This window comes from Cyprinus carpio, chromosome A4, assembly GCF_018340385.1.
Source record: "Cyprinus carpio isolate SPL01 chromosome A4, ASM1834038v1, whole genome shotgun sequence".
Lineage (NCBI taxonomy): Eukaryota > Metazoa > Chordata > Actinopteri > Cypriniformes > Cyprinidae > Cyprinus > Cyprinus carpio.
Window position 1 is genome coordinate 6,039,434 of NC_056575.1, and position 20,182 is coordinate 6,059,615.

At 36.1% G+C, this 20,182-nt stretch overlaps 3 protein-coding genes across 3 annotated transcripts in view; 1 reads left to right on the plus strand and 2 right to left on the minus strand.

Annotated features, from left to right (window-relative positions):
- The window catches only part of LOC109061267 (calcium/calmodulin-dependent protein kinase type 1D), a 55,681-nt gene extending 46,665 nt beyond the window's left edge, over positions 1-9,016 (plus strand). Inside the window, exons 7-11 of the mRNA XM_042738770.1 lie at positions 3,685-3,797; positions 4,248-4,326; positions 5,527-5,614; positions 5,791-6,049; positions 7,061-9,016. Of these exons, the coding sequence (XP_042594704.1) occupies positions 3,685-3,797; positions 4,248-4,326; positions 5,527-5,614; positions 5,791-6,049; positions 7,061-7,191 (670 nt within the window). The 3' untranslated portion in view covers positions 7,192-9,016. The remainder of the gene's footprint in view (positions 1-3,684; positions 3,798-4,247; positions 4,327-5,526; positions 5,615-5,790; positions 6,050-7,060) is intronic.
- LOC109054944 (ADP-sugar pyrophosphatase-like) overlaps positions 1-13,681 on the minus strand; it is a 71,992-nt gene extending 58,311 nt beyond the window's left edge. Inside the window, exon 1 of the mRNA XM_042738831.1 lies at positions 13,543-13,681. The gene's annotated coding sequence lies outside the window, so the exon portion shown is untranslated. The remainder of the gene's footprint in view (positions 1-13,542) is intronic.
- Positions 13,682-15,299: 1,618 nt separating this feature from the next.
- Positions 15,300-20,111, minus strand: LOC109059734 (coiled-coil domain-containing protein 3-like). The gene is made up of 3 exons (XM_019076901.2): positions 19,488-20,111; positions 18,715-18,889; positions 15,300-16,869 (listed from the first exon to the last, which is right to left on the minus strand). Exons 1-3 carry the CDS (start codon positions 19,853-19,855, stop codon positions 16,582-16,584), a joined length of 831 nt encoding a protein of 276 aa, XP_018932446.1. The 5' UTR covers positions 19,856-20,111; the 3' UTR covers positions 15,300-16,581.
- Between the last annotated feature and the right edge of the window lie 71 nt (positions 20,112-20,182).

Below are 20,182 nucleotides of genomic sequence, written 5' to 3' on the forward strand. Positions count from 1 at the left end.
TCCTGATGAGCTACAGATGTTGTGCCCCACTTTACTCACACTCCTTATTATTGTGGTGCAGTTTGAGTGAGTCATTAAAACAAAAGAGAGAGTGTGTGTCTCACAAATATTTGCGATGTTGATTAATGGAAGATTTCCTCTGGTTTCTCAGCAGATGGGAACGCTTTCTTACCAATAAACACTGCGGTGTTACCATGGTACTTATATATAATGAATACTTTTTTACGTACAGGGCAGAGTGATTTGGCTAAAAAAGAAAAGAAAAAAAAAGTTGCTTTTTTGAAAATGGTTTAAGATCAATTTAAAGTCACCAACACAGCTGCCTTAATATTCTCTGAGTTTCTATGTTCCCTTAGGAAAATTAACCATGGTTTTACCACGAAAAAAAAAAATCATGGTTCTTGTAGCCATGGTAACCACAAATTAACCATGGTTTTGTTACTTCAAATAATAATTAATTTTTTTGGTAGGCCTAATAAAAACAGACCTAAGTGAACATCAGCCTTTAAAATGACGAACTGCATTATATAAAAACAATGAGGCAATAATGATTGGTTAATTAATAACCCACACTGTTAAAATACATTATGTACTACAAAATAATTAAACAATTTACAAATGCCTGCAAAGGTTGCCAAGGCCTGGTAACTGCTGTTGTTACACTTACAGGACGATCAAACCATTGTTTAATATTGACCAAACATTTAATTCAAATATCCACTTAATCTTACATTTTTGGCCACCTTTTTGTGATAGAATTGCTACAGCCTCTATAATTTTAACAAAAACATATGGATATCACAACCCTTTCAAAAATTAACATGGTTTTATAGTAGTTAAACTTAATTTTCTTTTGTGTGATTTCTGAATGCTTGAGACTATAAAATCAAACAACTGTATTAATAAAATCATAACCATAGGAGGTAACTGTTTTTTTTGTTGTTGTTTTTTGTTTTTTTTATTAAAACTGTTTTATTACACTGACTGCTCTTAATTTACTTGTTTGTTTGTTTTTTAACTAATAACTGTTTATTTAGAATCACACAAAGCAATTCCAAAACTAAAAATATCTTCCAATACATAAAATGCGATGGATGAAGTGGTTTTTGATTTAATTTATTATTGTTTATTTTAACAATATTTAATCTTTTAAAATGTGTAAGAATATTCATAAGGATACTGAGAGTGTCATAAAAGCTGTACATTTCACATGAGCTGTGGCCATATGTGCTTCTCTGTGTGTTTATTAGCATTTCACTGAGAGTCTGAGCACAGACAAACCAACATAAAAACAAGTCACCTTCTCATATCTTAATCTGCGGCAGTTCTCCATGAACATCTGAATCAGTTGTCTTTTGTTGTGGTCTTTCGATCCCGTCTGCTCTGGGGCAACTCCTGCACCAACACAAACACTCAGACTGTCTGTCAACAAACTGGTGAAGCTGTCGTTCAGATAGCGCTTCCCATCACTCCCACTCACAGCTGTCCTGATCCGAAGTATTACATGCTTATTGTTCAGTTTATTTACAGTTTTTACTCTTGCTCAGGTAATTATGAAATCCATCATTCATTTTTAACTCCGGTAATAATATATAGGTCACTTTGTTCAGCCAAAAATTGTAATTTACTCAGCCTTAGGTCATACAACAGATAATAAAAACACCATAATAATCCACAAGTAATCCACATGACTCCAGTCCATTAGATACAGATCAAGCACCATTTACAAGCAAACACAGTCTTAAAATGCTCTAAACAATTATGTTGGTGGATTTTGATTGGAGAGAACAACAGGGGATGAACTTTTTATGTGGATTACTTGTAGATTATTGTGATTTTTTTTGGCTGTTTTCATCAAATTTTCAATTTTGGGTGAACTATCCATTTAAACAAACAAAAAAAAAAAAAGGAAAGAAATAAAAGGCAGAACTTGATTTTATCCATTATGACACCAAAATGAATTCCTTGTGTGTGTAAACACACTTGGAAATAAAGCTCTTTCTGATTCTAATTCTGATGAGGAATTGATTGGATCATGAAAAGTGGTGGCTATATGACAAAGTGTTGATTTTTAAGTAAAGCAATTTATTACATTATGATTCAGTATTATCACTTATAGTGTAATACATTTTATGAATCATTCACAGTAAGACCAGGAATGTGTTTAAAGTCAATTTAGATTTTATGTTGACTAATGGCTAATTTTGTGCATGATATGAGATTGTCAGAGTTGTTTTTGTCAACTAAAATCAAAACTATTAAAACCTGTTTTCATTAATTGCAGTAAAGCTGAAAAAAACTTAAAGATCTTAATTATACAATTAAGTTTAATTAGTTGGTTCTAAGAAGTTCTAAAATTACTAAAACAAATAACTAAAGCTAAATATTTGTAAAAAATGAATACAAGTTGACAAAATGACATAAACATACTAAAACTGGAAACTGAAAAGATATAAAAATAAAACCAAGTTCAGAATATTAATAAGCATAAAAGTACATAAATACTACTAAAATGACTCCGGTGTGTGTTGACTGATAAGGGCCTCTGCCCATCTCTTTCTCACAGTCAGATCTCATGGATGGTTGGCCTCCTCTCAGGTGTGATTATTGCAGTGTTAACTGGCCGAAACCATAGCTAATTCTCTTAGCATCTGATTAGCTAGCTCAACGAGAAAAGAGAAAAACACAAAGCTAATGGAGTCGAAATCAGGCAGAAAATTACCATCCCTTTCTCCCCCACTGCCTCCGTTCCCCAGGAGGAAAGGGATTTTAATGGCTTTGATGATGGGAGGAGAAAAATATTTTAAGGAATTTTAATTTACATTGATCAGGTTTAATCAGCTGTCCAGCCCATGGGGTTTATTTACGCTTATGTACTAAGCGTAACGTTTACTGTTGTATCAAGGTTTGAACTGATGTGTTTTTAGAGGGTTTCAGTGATCCGAACTGATTGCACTGTATTTGATGTATAATCATTTTCTATTTTTAATTTTCATATAACATTTTAAATCAATTTTTAAATAATTTAAAACTTGTTTTATTGTTGGGATTATTTTTTTATGATTATTTTACTTCCTTTTATGTAAAGTACTTTGAATTACCATTGTGTATGAAATGTGCTATACAGTATAAATAAACTTGCCTTGCCTTGATAATCTAAAGGGATTGTTCACTAAGAAGTGAAAATCTAGCATTATTTATTCAGGACTAATCTCAAGTATGACAAAAATGAGTATATAAAAGTCATTCTTATGATTATTGCGTTATATTACAAGTGTTTTGATGCTATATGATAGCTTTGTCATATTGTACAAGTCATATGGAGAAGTTTAATAAACCTTTAATTTTATACATTTGGGAGCTTGACAAATTGGATCCCATTTGCTTTCATTACATGGATAAGAGCAACAAGTACATTCTTCAGAAAGAAGAAAAAAGTCATTGGAGTGAGTAAATAAAGACAAAATAGTCATTTTTCAGGTGAACTGTCCCTTTAAATGTAAGTAGCATATAAGAACTACTGATATAAAATATAAGTGCACTCTGAGGAAAAAAGGTACAAAAAGCTTTTATACCTTTTTTTTGAGAGTGTAGGGTTACATGTATAAGGTAGTGGGTTTAATTTCACACATATACTGTACTGTAAGTATGGAAATGACGCAATAAACGTATGTTTTCTTGCAGACTGTGTGGTTACCCTCCCTTTTATGACGAGAATGACTCCAAACTCTTTGAGCAGATCCTGAAAGCGGACTATGAGTTTGATGCTCCGTACTGGGATGATATATCTGATTCAGGTATATTCACTCTGTGAAGTGTAGAAGAGAACCACATTGTGCTAATGGTGTGGTTATAGGTGTTTAATCTGTAACACACTCACTTACTCATCTATCAGTAACTTCACATGCTGCCAGTAAGAGTGGAAAAATGTTTTACAGGAAAGTCTGAGCGCCGTCTCTGGCCTTCAGTAAACACCACGGGCATTAGCTCTGTGAAATTCTTCAGAACTTCAAATCAAGGAACTGTGAATGAATCCAAATTTTGTTGTCAGTCTTTCCACTGATAAATCCAAACTGTCAGTTTAAACTCACCAACAGGAAGGATGTGGAATAGTGGAGGTTCACCATGTACAGGGCAGATAAGATGCCTTGAAATCTCAGTGTAGTTTAAAGGTTCTAAGCTGCTGAATTTGTATGTTTTGTATTTTTTTATGTTTAACTTTTATATGTTTTGTATTTAATGTACAGCAAAAGACTTTATCAGTTGTTTGATGGAAAAGGACCCCTCAAAGCGATACACATGTGAACAGGCCCTTCGACATCCCTGGTAAGTAAATACTGTCCTGAAGAGATTCTGTGATGTACAGATCCCAACAATAAATTATTGTTATTATTATTATTATTATTATTATTATTATTTAGACTGAAACTATCATTTAGGCAAAAAATGTTTTTAATTTAAATTAATATTAATGAATGATTATAGAGTTGAAATCTTTTTTTATAAAAGCAATAATTTTAAATGAAATGAATTAATAAAAACTATCATTTAAGTAATAAATAAAATTAAATGATTTAAAAAGTTCATTTTAAATAAAAATGCAAAATGATTTTATTATTATTAAATAGTAAATAATAATACTTCAGTTGAAATTCCCTTTTATAATACAGAAATAATGTAAAAATAAATAATAATATTACAGTTATAATAAAGCAATCGTTTTAAATTAAATTAACATTTTTATTATTGTTAAATTCAAGTTTATTTGTATAGCGCTTTTCACGATACAAATCACTGCAAAGCAGCTTTACAGAAAATTAAGTTTCTACAATATTGTTGATACCCATAATAAATAATAACAATAATAATAATAAACAGTTCTTCTTACAAATAATGTAGTACATTAGCTTAGCTGTAGGTGATATTGTCTAAATGATGAATTTAATAAAGATCTTTTTGTAACAGCAACAAGTAGATTTCTTCAGGTCATTGTTCTTTATGATTTACTTTTATTTTGTTGAATGGTCATTCAGGTGCTCGAAGACACTTAAGCTGTACCAGAACAATTAAACTGTGACCTCATAAACAGCATTTAGAGACAGAGCTTTATTTCTCATTATTAGTGCAGCATTTCATTCATATTAGATTGAGACGCTGTCTGCGTCAGCCGGGGATTGCGTGTATGTTCTGAGAATCAGGCTGAATTCGGTCTCTCTATTATCATGCACCATGATCTCTCTCAAGGGCAGGAGGAAAGCTACTGAATAAACACTCGCCAATTAAGAGACTGCGCCTAATCTCACATTATGTATTCCAAAGCGCTAATCGGCAATTAGCACATCCTCTACAGGCACCTTTAACAAGCCCTTACCAAACACTGGAGTCTGAAAAACTGGAGAACAGAGAACAAGGATCAAAAACCATAGGGAATTGACACACTTTGGAGTAAAATCAAACTGTTTCTTGAGAGGAGAGGAGGTCACTGTAGGTGAAGCAAAGGTTTGACTTTGTCGTTTTGCGTTTCAGGATCGCGGGAGACACCGCACTCTGCAAGAACATCCATGAGTCCGTCAGTCGACAAATGCGCAAAAACTTTGCAAAAAGCAAATGGAGAGTGAGTAGAAGGGACATTGTGAATAAGGCCAGCAACCTCATGCAAATAGATTCTGAACAAATTTTGAAGCACAAAATCTAGCTTGTGTACTGTAGCTGGAAGGATTTGGGCCTAAGAGTCGGAATTGTTTGTTTCGCTTCTTTTTGACCATGACTTCTCGTCTCTCCACGTAACAGCAAGCCTTCAACGCCACGGCCGTGGTTCGCCATATGAGGAGACTGCAGTTGGGCAGTAGCATGGGGAGCAGCATGGACCAATCGAGCAACGCCAACCAGAACCGCATACTGAACGCCAATCAGACTCCAACCCTACCACCCAACACCACACCAAACTCCACTTCGGCACTTACTCAAAACCACAAACCTGCTCCCAACGCAAATGCCGTTCTCATTAATGATATGGCCACAGGAACCACCTCGATACCACGCAAGGACTGTAAGTATTAGTCTTATTTTACATATATTTAATTTTAATATAAAATTTATCAATGTACCATACATAATAAACATGAATTCCAAGAATTTAAATGCATTTTAAAATTACATTTATTTCAAAAAAAATTATTTTATTATAATTTCCTAAATCAATAGGCCAGTTTTAGACCCACTCCTTTCACTCCTGTGCTAAGATGTATACAGCTTATAATCGCAAAATAATTGGGCTGTTTGTTTAATTTTCACATATGAAGTCATTTTATATGCCTGTTTAAATTAATCATTTTAATCACTTGTTCACAGTTATTTTAGTATCGTTTATATACTATTATTTTGTAACAATATTTTGAATAAACTTTTTTTTTATATTTTTCAGTTTTCAACTGTAGATTTATTTTTAGTACTTTGTTATGTATTTTTTACCAGATTTTGTTTTATACATCACTAGTATTTAGGTTTTATTTATTAATTTTTTTATATATATTTATTTTATCTTTTTAGTTTTATTTATATATTTCTAGTTATTTTAGTGCTTCAACTTAAATCGATTTCAGTTTGTTGCAAAGGCAACATTTTTCGTTTTAATTTAGCTTATAATTTTTCATCTTATATTTTTGTATTTTATTTTAGCTTCATTTTAATTAAAAAAGTGTTTTTAATTGTTTTGTTTTTAGTTTAGTCAAAATTATTATTTCTGGCTATACATTGTCATAAATTATTTTAATTACTTTTCAGTGTTGTGGAAAAACGCTCATGTTTTTAAAACTTAATTTGAACATATTTAACTTATTGCACTTCATCAATTACTGTCAAAATGATGGCTCTTTCTAACTTTTCAAAAAAACAAAAACATTTTTAAGCCATTTAAGACCAATTATTTAAATATTCAGATGTAGAATAGCATCTAGAGTAGCTGAAAATTATTAAACTAGATATATTTTCAGCTTTAATCACCTAGCACTAGTCCTAACTTAAATGCATGCACTTCTAACCGGTGAATTTGCATTTGTAGGTACTGCCCCTCCCCACACTTCCTGTTCCCTGGCATCAGCTGCTTCCTCCTCTGTCTCAGGGGCGGAGCCCTGCAGGCCACTCCCTCCCTCAGTTGCGTCTGTGAGCACAGTGCTAACTGGGACCAAGTGACGCCAGGTTCTGCGGGGAGAGAGCTGGGAGGCCACCGCCCTGTGAGCCCCGCCCCTCAGCCCACTCCCCGCCCTGCCGTCCAGTAAGGCAGAGGACTGACCCATTGCCATAGCAACCACCAAAAGGCTAAAAACACTGCACGCACCTAACGCACTCCTGCCATTTAACCTCCAGGCCACTAGAGGGTGCAATGCATGCAGCGACAGGAGACGGAGATGTCCAGCTGAAGGCTTCCACTTTGAGAAGTGAATTTGTGCGGCTAGACAGAACTGTGATGTCTTTGCTCTGAATGTGCTACAAACCTCGCCAGCCATGAAAAAAAAATGAACGAAGAACGCAGAGGTTTAGGTGCGAAAGTGTGCATGATTGTGTCCGCCCCTTATAAGAGGACGGTGCCAATGTCAAACGATTCTTCTTACTATATCGTAATATGTCTAGCTCTTCCCTCTTACCCTCTGTTTTCCCTGTTTACTTTCTCTATCTACTCACAATTTATTGTATTTCTCGTTAGCTACCATTTTGATCTTTCGGGGTTTTCCACTGATGTGTCACGCTGACCTGCAGAAGTGCTTTTAATAATCACGTTAGACTGTTTTGCGACATTTTTCGAGTCGAGACTTTTGTTTGCACATACGAGAGAACAGGTAGCGCAAATGCTAGTGTTTTATGAGATGGGAGATTACCGATTTGAGAACTCACCGACGGGTTTTAGCATCGCAAAGTTCAAGATATCTTTTAAAACATGCAATATGTTTGATTGTTATCTTAATTTACTGGACCTTTTTTAAAAAAGCAGAGAAAAAACTGCTTGATCCTGTTATTCTCTGCTTCAAATGCGACTTTAAATGCACACAGACAGTCAGTGTTAGTTACTGAATATAGTATAACTGTTAATACAACACAAATCTCCCGAAAGCCATGGCAGCGTCTTTCTTCGCCCAGTGTACGAGTTCTCAGGGAATTCCGCAGCTGCACTGGGCAACATAGAGATGGTATCTTTAGTAATGCCTCCATGGTTTGAAATTGTCTCATCCAGTTGGAGTAATATCAAAAATGTTGATTATGATGATGGACAGCTGTTTAACTCTCACAATGATTGTATGACAATTTGACCATGTGGGGAAACTGCTATGTTATGCTACGTTGACGTCATTTTAGAATTAGCCTACTGTGATACAAACTCCTAATAGAGAGCAAAAGTCTGGTTCTGGAAGTAAATCCCATCATTTTTCTCCATAGGAGATTTGATTTTTAAAAATAACTTACATGCCTTTAAAGACCTACTGTGAGCTACGAGGTTGTTTATCGATGGTACATGATTTTATCAATAGAATTATGTTCAACAGTGGGATTCCTGGTGAAAAACTACATTACCCATGATTCTGAAAAACTACACTCCCACAAAGCACTAATGCTAATGACTGATGTAATCTCCCTACACTTACTTAAATATTTGTGCATGTATGCATATTTTGCAATATCATACACAAATCTTTAAATCAATAGTTTTATATTTATTTGTTGTTTTTAATTTGATTGTTATTTGCAGTGCTTCATGGGATTGTAGTTCTTTCCCTCATTAGAGCGATTAAAGTCTTTTTTGCTTCAAATCAAAGTTTGTAATGTTGCGAGTCACCTCGTCGCTGGTTGGTTTGGTTAATGGCTCATAATAACTCTTAAACATAAAAATTGAATGGAAAAAAAATACTTCCTGATCCAAGGCTGCTGGAAAAAGTGGACGGTCACTATTGCACTCTTGGAAACAAGTTAAGGGCAGGATAGACCTTTTTATCTGACTAATGGCAGACGGAAGAGTGTTTAGGAAACCGGTAATGCTTCGGAAAAAAAGGCCAGGTTACTTATATTTTTGCAACATTTTGTGATGCTCTGCTCCGCAGTGGCATAAATATTGATTGCAATTTTTCTTCATATACTATATTATGGTGTGCTCTTTAAAGGCAGCTTTGTATAGATACTGCTAAATATTTCTATTTGATATGTCATTTTATTATAGCCAGCATATTATGGTGTGCTCTCTTAGCTCTTCCTGATTTTGCAAAAAAATGTGGCCATTAAGTATTTTGCAGTAAGTCATCAGTGATCAATTATGCGTTTACATGTTGTGTAATTCTGACACAACGTGAACGCAGCATAACTTTCAGTGACTGTAAACATCTTTCCAGTACAATTCAAAGTGTCTGAATTTCTAGCATTGGTTTAAGGTCATTTTACTTTTTGTTTATCAGCATAAGTTAAAAAACATGGTTTTATACACTTCCTTATTGATGACACAACGTGACTGCATAATATTTTAAAAGTACTTAAACTGTCCCAAAATGAATTTCGGCTCTAAGTTAAGTTTTTACAATTCCTTTATTGATGGGTCTCCTACAGACAAGAGTCGGGTTTTTAAAGTGACTGATGTCTTCTTTGCCCTTTATGGTTTGTTAATATCACAGGAGGGAACCTTGTCTACAGACAAGATTTAGGAGTGTGTGACATTTTCCAAAGTGCCATCGAATCTCTTCATGCATTTCCCATTAGTTTCATCCCGAATGTTTGTTTCGGTGTGGGCGGGTTTGAGTTAATGGCTTTATTTTTCAGTCAGGTCATGCATTCACCATTTTGTCTTCATTTTCACACTCAGTATCTGTGGCATAATGTTGATTACCAGAGGAAATCATTTCAGTTTGTCTCTTAGTTTGTAAGAATAAAAGTCTACTATATAGAAAGGCATTATAGAGGGTTTTTCTTAAAGCACATTTATAAATTTTCTGCACAAATGTGTTATTTGAACTAACTAACCTTTTAACAGTGGGACAACTGTCCTAGACTTTTAGTTTGATGTTACCTACATCATTTTTTTATGAGTTTTGTCATGTAAACAGTACCTTTGTGCACATTGTATAAAATGTACCCATTTGTTTTAAATTGAATGCAACTGTTCAAACAAGGTTAGTAAGCAATTTTTGGCCATATGGTCTCAAACTTCGAAAACAAATGTGCATGAAAAACATTTGGTGTAGAAACAATTTTCACTCAGAAATTGCTAGTAAATTTCACAATGAATTACATAGAAATGGCAAGTGACACAAAATGAGTAAAACATAATTTTGAAGTAGAAAGACTGAAATTCTTGAAAATCTTGAAAAAAAATTACAGTCTGTTAAATTTTATTTTATTGCAATTTCTTTCCCCTGTAGACTTTCATTGTAAGTGCATTAATACAAATGTAATTTTTGCTTGTTTTCATAAACTGAGTGACAATTAGAAATGGTTTTCTGTGGCAACAGGGCTTAACATTTTTGGCCTCAGCGTCCATGTAGTCAGTGTCTGTGATTGTCACTTCTGTGTGTATTTATGAGTGTAAAGTGCAGGAAATGTGTCTGATATGCTGGTTTTGAATTTTTAAACCCACAGTAGGATGTGCAGAAAAAGTATAAACCAAAATGTTGGGGTGTTTCGAACAAAGATAAATAAATCCATATACAGTTACTGCCACTGCAAGCCAAACGTAAATGTATTTAACTATAACAATTAGATCTATGAACTAATTTTAACATACTATAGTAAATATATGCACACACACAAACACATCCTGATCAATCAGAGAGGCTACAGTATCACTGTGGTCTGTCTGCGTCCAGAGCAAATCACTCAGTGTGTCCAAAGGCTTTGTAAATAGACTGTGATTGTGGCGTGTTTATCATGTTGTCTCTGAAGAGATGTTAGTGTGTACATTACGTGTCATTTCGTTCTCTAAACACTGCCTTGCTCTGCAGTTATCGGCCTCACAGTTGACAGTAATGCACAGATGTATATTCACAAACTTGTCTCTCGCTCAATGTCGTACGTTCTGTGAAAATCACGTTTCTATTGTACAAACTTCACATGCGCAACATGGTGAATATTTAACGATGATCGGTTGTGATGCACCTTTTCCAGAAGAATCGCTTCCTGATGTTTTCCTTTTTTTACCAACTCAGGCGTCACTTTTGCCTCTTACGATGAAAAAGCTGTGACTGACAAGTGTCTGTGCTACCCAGTGACTGTGCAGTTTTAAACTTGTCCCTTGAATGTTGACTTCTTCGCAAATTAAGAAAGAAAAAACCTTGCAACTGCATCGAATGATTTTATAAAGACTTGCGAGCATGTTAAATGCGCTTTCTGATTCAACCGATTGTTTGCGTATATTTTCAAGAGTCCTCACCATGTAACTATATGTATGAAGAAATATGTCTATATCCATATGAATATATATATATATATATTTAAAAAATGCAACTCTGATAATGCAGGCCTTGTGATCTCTGCATCTCTCACAAAACCTGTCCGAAATAAAGTTGCCCAGTGAAATGTGAATTATATACTCATATGCATGTGACAATGATGATCATATTTTGGGAGTGGCATACGAATACTAACTTTACTGTGATGTGATCTTCTGTTGATATGGGGCTTGTATATCCAATGCCTTTGACAATCATCTGCACATATCAGAGTTTATATTCCATGCTGTAAAGCAATGGGGAATGAGTGATTTTTTTCCCTTTCTTTTTCTTTCCTTTTTCCTTAAATAAATCCTGAATGATCATGATTTGTCTTTTATGGCTTGATAAGGATCTCAGTATCTCTCTAAGCCCTATTTAGCTTTTGAACACTATGTTTTCTGTCGTTCGTTTGGTATGGATCCAGCGTAAGTGGTCTTTTATTAGCGTTGCCGGTCTCCCACCAGCTCAGAGCTTCAGGCGATGCCTTCTGCTAGTGACTCAAAACAGACTGGAAAGATATAGCATGTGAATATCATCAAGCCACGCGCGACTGCGTACGACCCCAGGCATCTGTGCTTGTGTCTGGCCAAAATGTTAGACATTAGCTGTGTCAAGGAGGCGAAGGTGAAAATGCAGCTTGCTTGCCAAGCTACTCAATATTCAAAAAGTACAGGTTGCCTGCCAGCTTAGCAGACATTCATTGAAAAAAATAAATAAATAATAAAAATTATATGTAATAGGCTACATACACTATATATATTGTATGTAGGTTTTGGCGTGGTGTGTATTTCTATCTATCTCGTGATTTATGGACAGCATATTGAGTTTTTCCTAAGTTTCTTTTTTTGCATTTCAGTGTTCAAAATACACTGCAAAAAATTATTTTCTTAATATTTTTGTCATCTAAACATTCATGAATCAAGATGCATTTACTTGAAGCAAAATTATGTAATATATTAAGTCTTGTTTTCTGAAGAAACATTTTTTGTTAGTTCTGCCAAATGAATAAGAAAAATGATCTTAATTCAAAGGCAAAACAAGATTATTTTTGTTGCCCAAGATATTTTTTTCTTGTTTTGATGTTCAATTTTCTTCTCAAAACTTGTATCTGAATATGGAATTATGTGTAAAGCTAAATTATTGTTACATTTACATTACATTTATTTATTTAGCAGATGCTTTTATCTTCTCTTTGTCAAAGAGCCAACAATAATCATAATATACAATGTCATGTTTATTAGACAACTAGATTAGGAAGCAAGCTAGAGAAAAGAAAAAATCAAAGAAGAAAAGAAGTCTCTCTTTCATAACTGTTCATATTTTTCATTCCACGCACCATCATCAGATCCAGTCATAGCCTTTATTCTATGCTATAGGTTCTTCAGCAGACCTGACCGCTCAGAAAACCACTTTCATTTTACACGCCAACATCCGAAACATCTTCAGATAGACACTAGGATTTCCCCGGAGGAAAGCACACATTGTTTTTCCCCTGATGCTGCTGCAGGGAGCAGCAGAGTTTCCCCGTCATTATCCTCTTAAAATAAAGGGCTTCTAACTGCATCGCCTCATGAGCCAATATCTGCACTCAGCAACACGTGACTCGTTCTCTATTGAACCTAACAGTGGGAAATTATGAGTCATGCTAATGTTATAGTTTGCTAAGCCACTAAATTTTTTAAATCATCCTGAAGGGCATTTCAGTGGATGCTGGGGGTACAAATGAAGACATTTTCCCAGAATAGTGGCACACATAACAGAAAACAGAGCATTACGTATTTTAGGTGCGCTCACATACACACACCAGTCTATTAAGACATCTCAGAAATCCAGCAGGTCATAAAAATAAAAACCTGAGCCATTAGATGGCATCTCTGACTCTTTGTTTGACCCACCATGAGCGCACAAACAAACCTATTTCATGCAAATCAATAGTCTCAAACAGCTCACATGAAAAAGACAACCAAACTAATCAACCAAAATGTCTGAACATTATAATATTATGTGGTCAAAATCAAATCAACAACACCTCAAACGCAATATCTTACAGTTCAGTTTGTATCAAACCATCTTGACTCACCAATGACGCTCACTTCAAGAGATGCTCGACAGTTTTTGTGTAAACTTAGGTTGATTTTTTCTCCTGAAATCTGCCAGTCTATGAATTAATTCATTTTCAATGAAAGCATGACAAGAGTGTTGGTGGCCATCTTGGCAACACCCCCATGCTCATTATTTTCAAGTACAGCTGCCACCTGCTGAAATGACCAAAACTGTTGGCCAAGCATGTGTCAAGTCAAAAATAAAAAGCATAAAACGTTATTTTTTTTTTGCATTTACAGTTACTGATATGTTGCACATGCATGATGTCCTCCACTTCTCCTTTGATTTACACGCACAGCCCATCCTGAGCAAATGAGAAAAGTTACTTTTTGTTGAGTACAATTTAGCAAAAACAATGACAACAGAAGTTCTAAAAACTTGCTAACAATTCTGATAAGCTGAATGTTCTCTAAGCGTTCTAAATTTCCTTTTTTTAATATTTAAAAAACTTTTTTCCTCCTTATGTAAACATCAAGTGAGTTGAATGATTAAAAAACTTATGATTCATGATTAAAAAAAAAATAAAATCTGCCAATGGGCTCAAAAAAAAAAAGACTGCCTGATTTAAGACCTTTTAAAGCCTTAATTTGTAGAAGGTCAAATTAAGACTTTTTAAGACCTACAGAAACCATCTAAACATTACTGGAATGTTACTTTTGAATGTTCTCTGAACATTCTGAAACAAGTTGTAACAAAAAAAAGAAAAGAAAAAAAACTCCATGAATGATGTAACATTATCAAAAACAGAAAACTGAACAAACATTCTAAACACTATTGGAATAATGTTAGCCACAGTTCTAAGAATGTTACCTTTTTATTATTTTCTTAAAATTGAATTGATGTTGGCAATTTGCAATAGAGTGTGATCTAACGTAGAGATGCTATCAAGTGACCAAAACCTTAACATTGTCATTAGTCAATTTCTGTGGTTCTTAACTTCATAGTTAGCGTCCATCATCAGCTCCTGCTATCAGCCTCCAGCCATCACTTCTGTAGCTCATAGACTTTGATAACAGACTCAGACAAACGTCAGTCCGGTGTGTTTTGTAGTTGGATAAGCTGAGGTTAATGTTTGCTTGGGTTGGAGTGAGATTGAACCGTCATACGCTCAGCATTGTCAGCGTTCTGATATGCTGTTGTGATAATGTTTTGTGTAGCAGCAGTCCTGCAAAGTTCAATATTAGTTCACAGCGAGTCATTTTTGTTGACTTAGATAGCCAACTGCTATCTAGATTCAAGAACTGTGAAATCAAAGCTACTCTCTCCTTCAAAGACATGATGCAGACTCACTAACACCACCACATGTGATATAACTCTTCAGGGTCTCTGTCATATGGAATAAGAGAAATATATTCAGGATGTTTTTAGCATTTCTTTCATCTGCACAATGCCTGCAAAGTGTCATTACTGGAAGAACTGGAGGTGTACAGATGAAAACACTGATCTATATAATGATCAGTGGATGGAAACCCCTGATGTTCCTCTGTGTGTGTGTGCGTTTGTCATGAAAATATAAAAAAAAAATTGGGGGTATTTTTTCCTAGAATCTGGAACAAGGCACCAGTTGTGGAATTTAATAATGAATAAATATCAATATTTAAAAAAATATATAATAAATACAGAAATTAAAATCAGTAACCAAAATCAATTTGTCAGTAACCCTAAAAACCTAATTTTAATCTTAAATAATAGTGCATATATATATATATATATATATGTATGTATATATGTGTCTGATGTAACTCTGTGAAGTGTGTGTGTTATATTGGCTCTTTTAGTAGTTTTTGCATTGGAATATCAGATGTCTCTGTATAATTTAAAGCTTTTTATAATTTCACATCCATGTTAATAGTAATCTGACGACAATGTTAAAATATATTTTAATTTTGACTTTAAGACAAGTTATTTTAATAAGTGTAAAAGCATCAGAATCACTAATGTTTCTTTACATATATCTTTTAGTTCTACCCCATCTAAACATGTTTGTATTGCTCTTTTACACATTATATTTTTCCATTCATCTGCACAAACTAATATCAGAAGTCTCAAAGTTCACAGAAGTATGAGCTAATAGCATTTGTTCTGCTTAAACTTTGGATTCTGTATGAGTTTTACAATGTACTGTGAAACTAAAGACAAACTAAAATATTCTCAGCTAAGACAGACCATTCACAATTCAGTATGTAAATATTATGATGACATCACTGCTTCCTGTTACATTTTGAATGTTGAATATTGTAACACTTTTCAAACTTGTCCTTCATCATAATTCAGTGAATGCTTCTATGACATCATCACTGTCAGTTGTTTTCTAAATGTGTAAACAGTTCATCAGTGTATGTTAAAGCGATACACGGATTTAAAGATTGAAAGGGAAAGAATTAAAATTCTGTCTTCATTTGTCTTTAGTTCTCATGTTGTTCCGAACCTGCATGACTTTTTTGTTTTGGTGGAACACAAAAGAAGAAATTCTGAAGAATGTCAGTAACTGAGCAGTTTCTTTTCCCACTGTATGAAAAAAAACAACCCTGTTCAGCTATCAACATTCCTCAAAATATCTGAAATGGTTTGGATCGTGATGATGGTGATAAAATATTGACAGAATTATGGGTGGACTGTCCCTTTAAGATTTGAAAGTAATACACTGTAAACATTTAAATCTTTAAAAAATGTGGTAACATCAAAACTAATTAATTTCAGTCTAAAATATTACATTAAGTTACACTAACAAGTAATTTTTTCGGGTCAGATTAGAAATAGTTCCTTAAGTGTTCACTTTTTACATTAAAATCTTGAATTAGCATATTAAGCATATTAAGTTTAAGCTTGCCTTATCAATATCAACATTAAAATTATGTACAAAACAAGTTACACCAAACATCTGGAGCTTAATTATTTGCTAAAAACTGTGGAAAGAACAAAACAAAACAAAAAAAGTAAATATATGGGATTTGAAGACTGCCCCGCAGTCTGTTTGTGTTCGTGTAAAGGTGTGAGTGTGTGTGTGTGTTGGAGCTCACAGTCCGTGTGTGTATCTGTGGCGTGAAGGGCTGTGTTGGGGAGAAATGGCATTGATGTGATGTCCTACGCGTCTCTCCGCCGTCTCCAGGCGCTCTTGCAGCTCCTGGCGCTCCCGTTCCGCACGGCGGGACACTTTTCGGGCCTTCCTCAGAGAATGCCTCAGTTTCCCCACTCGTTCTTTTAACCGTTCGTTTCTCTTCTCCAGCTCGGCCACCCGCTCCTCAAGCTGTCCAACCCGTTCCTCCTCCTCAAACAACACCTTCTGCACTGAGGAACACAGCAGCTGAAAGATAAAACCACAGAAGGTCACTCGAGTGCATTATAATCAGAGATCTGTGCATGTATTGACAACCTGACCCTGTGGAATGAAGGTCAGCATACAACATTATTTCCAGCCTCTGTCAGCCTTATTACTTCCTGTTGAGCACTGCCTTTCTTCTCTGGGCCCCTACACATGCCAGTGTGTGTGTGATGGAGGCAGTTAAAAAGTGACCCGCTGTCATGCCCACAGTAGACACAAGCTGAAGCATGCTGTGTGTGTGTGCACATGTGGAGAGTGTGTGATTACATGGCTGTGTCTGTGTGTATTTGAGCACCGGGAGGCTGTATGTTCTCCCTGAACAGCAGAAAGGTCTAAATCCCTATTGTAAAGGGCCAAAGAGTGTCACATGATGTTAAAGGTCACCACATGAGCTGATTGAACAAAAAGGCCACGAATGGCCATGAAGGCCAGACATATCCTGCGCTGCTGTTAGACCCAAACTAGACCCAGGTGTGGTGGTAAGTGAGTCATACAGTACATAACAACAGATGAGTGTTTATAAGAAAAGAAATTGAGATAATAAAAGAAAGACTGAAGAAGAGAGTTTGGGTAGAACGATAGATAGACAGATAGACAGACAGACAGATGATAAGTTTTGGCCATGCTCTTCAGAATCCAACATGATATTAGCTGAAAATACATTATACACTGAGACATTTGACTGTGTAGAGTTTAATAAAGCATAATGGATGTTTAAGATACATGATACAAGAAGCAGGGGGTGACATAACTAACAGACACGGTGCCAGCTACAGTCACAAGAGCACAAAGTCCCTGAGGTGGCATTAAACAATCCTTTTCCCACAGGAACGCTCCTGTGTAAAACAGCTCTCATTATCTCTGGGAGGTTCCCGGGTCTGATAATCAGGCCCACCTGTTCCTGCAGCGCACACACCATCATTATCTTTATCTTCTCTCTGCATCTGTCTGTCTCTCTGTGCAGATGTGATTCGTGAAGTGTCTTTTTTGATGTTATATTTGAATGAATGTAAGAGTATTTAAAACAAATGTTCAGGGTTCAGAAAAGATGCTGTTAATAGGGCTTAAATTGTTTCGAAACTGAATATCCCTTGTTTGCATCTAGACAGACCGACTGTCACATCTGTTTAGTTTAGTGGACACCTGTTAGAGGAACCCTGCACCTCCTCAGGTCACTGGCTTTAACCTAGACATGTATAGACACACACAAAAACACTTCTGACAGCTTTTGATGCTTAAAAGTTTTCTATAATTGTTCAATACCTGTTTAGGTGAGACAGGATATCTGTGAGTGTGTGTTTATGTGTGTAAGGTTGAGCAGCACTAGCTGGGAGGTCTCTAATCCGGCCTCTATCGAGCCAAATGAATTCTCTTGAATTACCTCAGCCTCCTACCGTGATGAACAGTCACAGTCGTCAATACAAAGACCACCAAAGAAAGGGAATTGTGTGTCTAAGTGTGTGCTGTATGAAGGAGCTCCATTTACCCATGAGAACCTGAACATGCTACTTTTGTATTATTCTCACTACATGTGTTACTCGCACCTTTTTGACCACAGCCAATCAGATTCCTCGATTCCTTATTGCAGCTTCAGTTGTTTTCTCTCCATAATGCGGTTGTGCATGCAGACACTCCTGTCTTCATAAAAAGCCATTTACGAGTCTCATGAATTTACAACTGAGCCGTTTCAGACAAGCTTGCTCAAACACGTATACATACTGATGTTCACCTTTCGTGGATTCATGCCTTTCACACATCGTTTTCAGTTATGTCTGCCACTCTATAGTGCATATTGAGCCCATCTGTGTGTGTTTATTAGTGTCGTACCCTGCTGTCTTCCTGGCTCTCCCAGTCACTATTAAAGTTGTGTATTGTCTGTCCACCAGTGCAGTTTGAGAACTGGAAGAGACTGGAAAACAGTCGTCTGTTCTCCAGCGTGTCTGGGAAGATGGCATCCTGGAAGTTAACTCCATGAGGGAGGATGTTGTAGTTTTCATCCATCCTGTAAGAGACATGCACATGTTTGTTCGCTTGCATATACTTATGAGAATATCTCATTGACTTAATGTTTTTTTTTTTTTTAAGATAATGAGGCAACTCATTCCCTACATTAATTTGTATGTTTTAAATTAATCTAATAAATCAAAAGTCAATTTAGCAGTTCATTTCAAGTCAGAAATCTAAAAATCACAACAATAATAATTTATAGTTCAGTATGTGAGTAGAACGATTTAATTGGGACTCGTACTACATTGGTCCTGCTGAACCGGCTCATAAGAGTCTTAAGATTTCAGGAATTGGACTACACTGGTCGCACTGAATGTGTTTATTTGCTAAAAACAACTGGTTCATAATAAGAGTCAATCGTTTTGGGAAAAAGACTTCACCGGTCGCACTAAGAGTCATAAGAGTCATTTAGCAGCGGTGCTGTACTGAATGTTAGTGCAAAAAAAAAAAAACAATGCCAAAATATTTAAGGCGCAAGAATACATGTTTGAGAACCTATACGGAATCATACATCATGGAATTTTGGAGTTTTCCCCTCCACTGAAGTCCAGAATAAGAACTGGTTCTTGGTTTTTAAACAGAAGTGAACCCACCTGAGAAAGAAAATGTAGGAGTTGTTTTTCATCACCGTGTGTGAGTGACAGCTAAAGTACCCGAGTCCCGTGAGGTTGAGGCGCGAGCCCGCGGGCACCTCCAGCATGCTGCCCCACGCCTGGTCGCACAGCATCTCCACCTCCGCCGCGTACAGCAGCGCGTCCTCCGCGCGCTCGTGCTTCTGGTACGGCAGGTAATTGTAAAGGCTGGACGCGTACGGCTCCTCGTGGATGGCCAGCACCTTGGCGTACACAATAATCTCGGCGAGCTCAGCTCGACAGCTCTCGCTCAGTGGTCTCCACTCGCTGGGCAGCTGACACGCAAACGCGAACCCGAAGCCCAGAGTCAGCAGAAGCGCAAGTTGCATGCTTCCCGTGCCAGTAAATAAACCCACGCGTAAAAAGTGCTCGTTCACGGGTTCAGTGGATAGGTAATGCAAGTGAAAGCACCCATGCAGTGGCCCGGGGTCAGTTCACATAGCCCCGACCTGTTCAGACAGCTGTAAGTTCTCACGTCCTGCTTCCATCACTCCTAAAGTTCGTCTCAGTCCAATCGGACGCGCTGGAGATTAAACAGCCAATAGACGCGCTGCGCCCCGCGTCCATCCAGCAGCCTCACTGCGGCATTCCTGGACGGCTTTCGGACTAGTTTTCCGTCTTTATCGATTATACAGGAGAAAACAGATCACTTCTCA